This window comes from Eimeria mitis, genomic scaffold (assembly GCF_000499745.2).
Source record: "Eimeria mitis Houghton genomic scaffold, Emh_scaff350, whole genome shotgun sequence".
In the NCBI taxonomy this organism is placed as follows: Eukaryota; Apicomplexa; class Conoidasida; order Eucoccidiorida; family Eimeriidae; genus Eimeria; species Eimeria mitis.
This window is the reverse complement of record NW_013571842.1, coordinates 13,718-14,079: the sequence shown is the minus strand read 5'-3', so window position 1 is coordinate 14,079 and position 362 is coordinate 13,718. Positions and strand designations below refer to the sequence as shown.

At 57.5% G+C, this 362-nt stretch overlaps 1 protein-coding gene across 1 annotated transcript in view; it reads left to right on the top strand.

The window, feature by feature from the left end:
* EMH_0009000 (uncharacterized protein) overlaps positions 1-352 on the top strand; it is a gene marked incomplete at both ends in the record, with an annotated part of 3,516 nt that extends 3,164 nt beyond the window's left edge. The window contains one exon of the mRNA XM_013498534.1: positions 34-352. Within this exon, the coding sequence (XP_013353988.1) occupies positions 34-352 (319 nt within the window). The remainder of the gene's footprint in view (positions 1-33) is intronic.
* Between the last annotated feature and the right edge of the window lie 10 nt (positions 353-362).

Below are 362 nucleotides of genomic sequence, written 5' to 3'. Positions count from 1 at the left end.
GCAGCAGTAAGGGGAAGGTGCCATTAATAACAGCCTCAGCAGCAGCAGCAAGCAAGCAATAGCAGCAGCAGCAACAACACAAGCAACAGCAACAGCAACAACAACAGCAGCAGCGCAAGCAGCAGCAGCAGCAACAGCAGCAGCAGCAATAGCGGCAGCAGCAACAGCAACAGCAGCAGCAGCAGCAACAGAAGCAGCATCGTACCTTCCCGAGAGGTTTTCTTCGTTTGAGCTGAGGCGCATAGGAGTCCCACCTCCTGCTGCTGCTGCATCTGCTGCTGCACCTGCTGCTGCTGCTGTTGCTGCATCTGCTGCTGTTGCTGCTGCTGCTCCCCCGCTGCTGCACTCGTAGGACTTCCGCC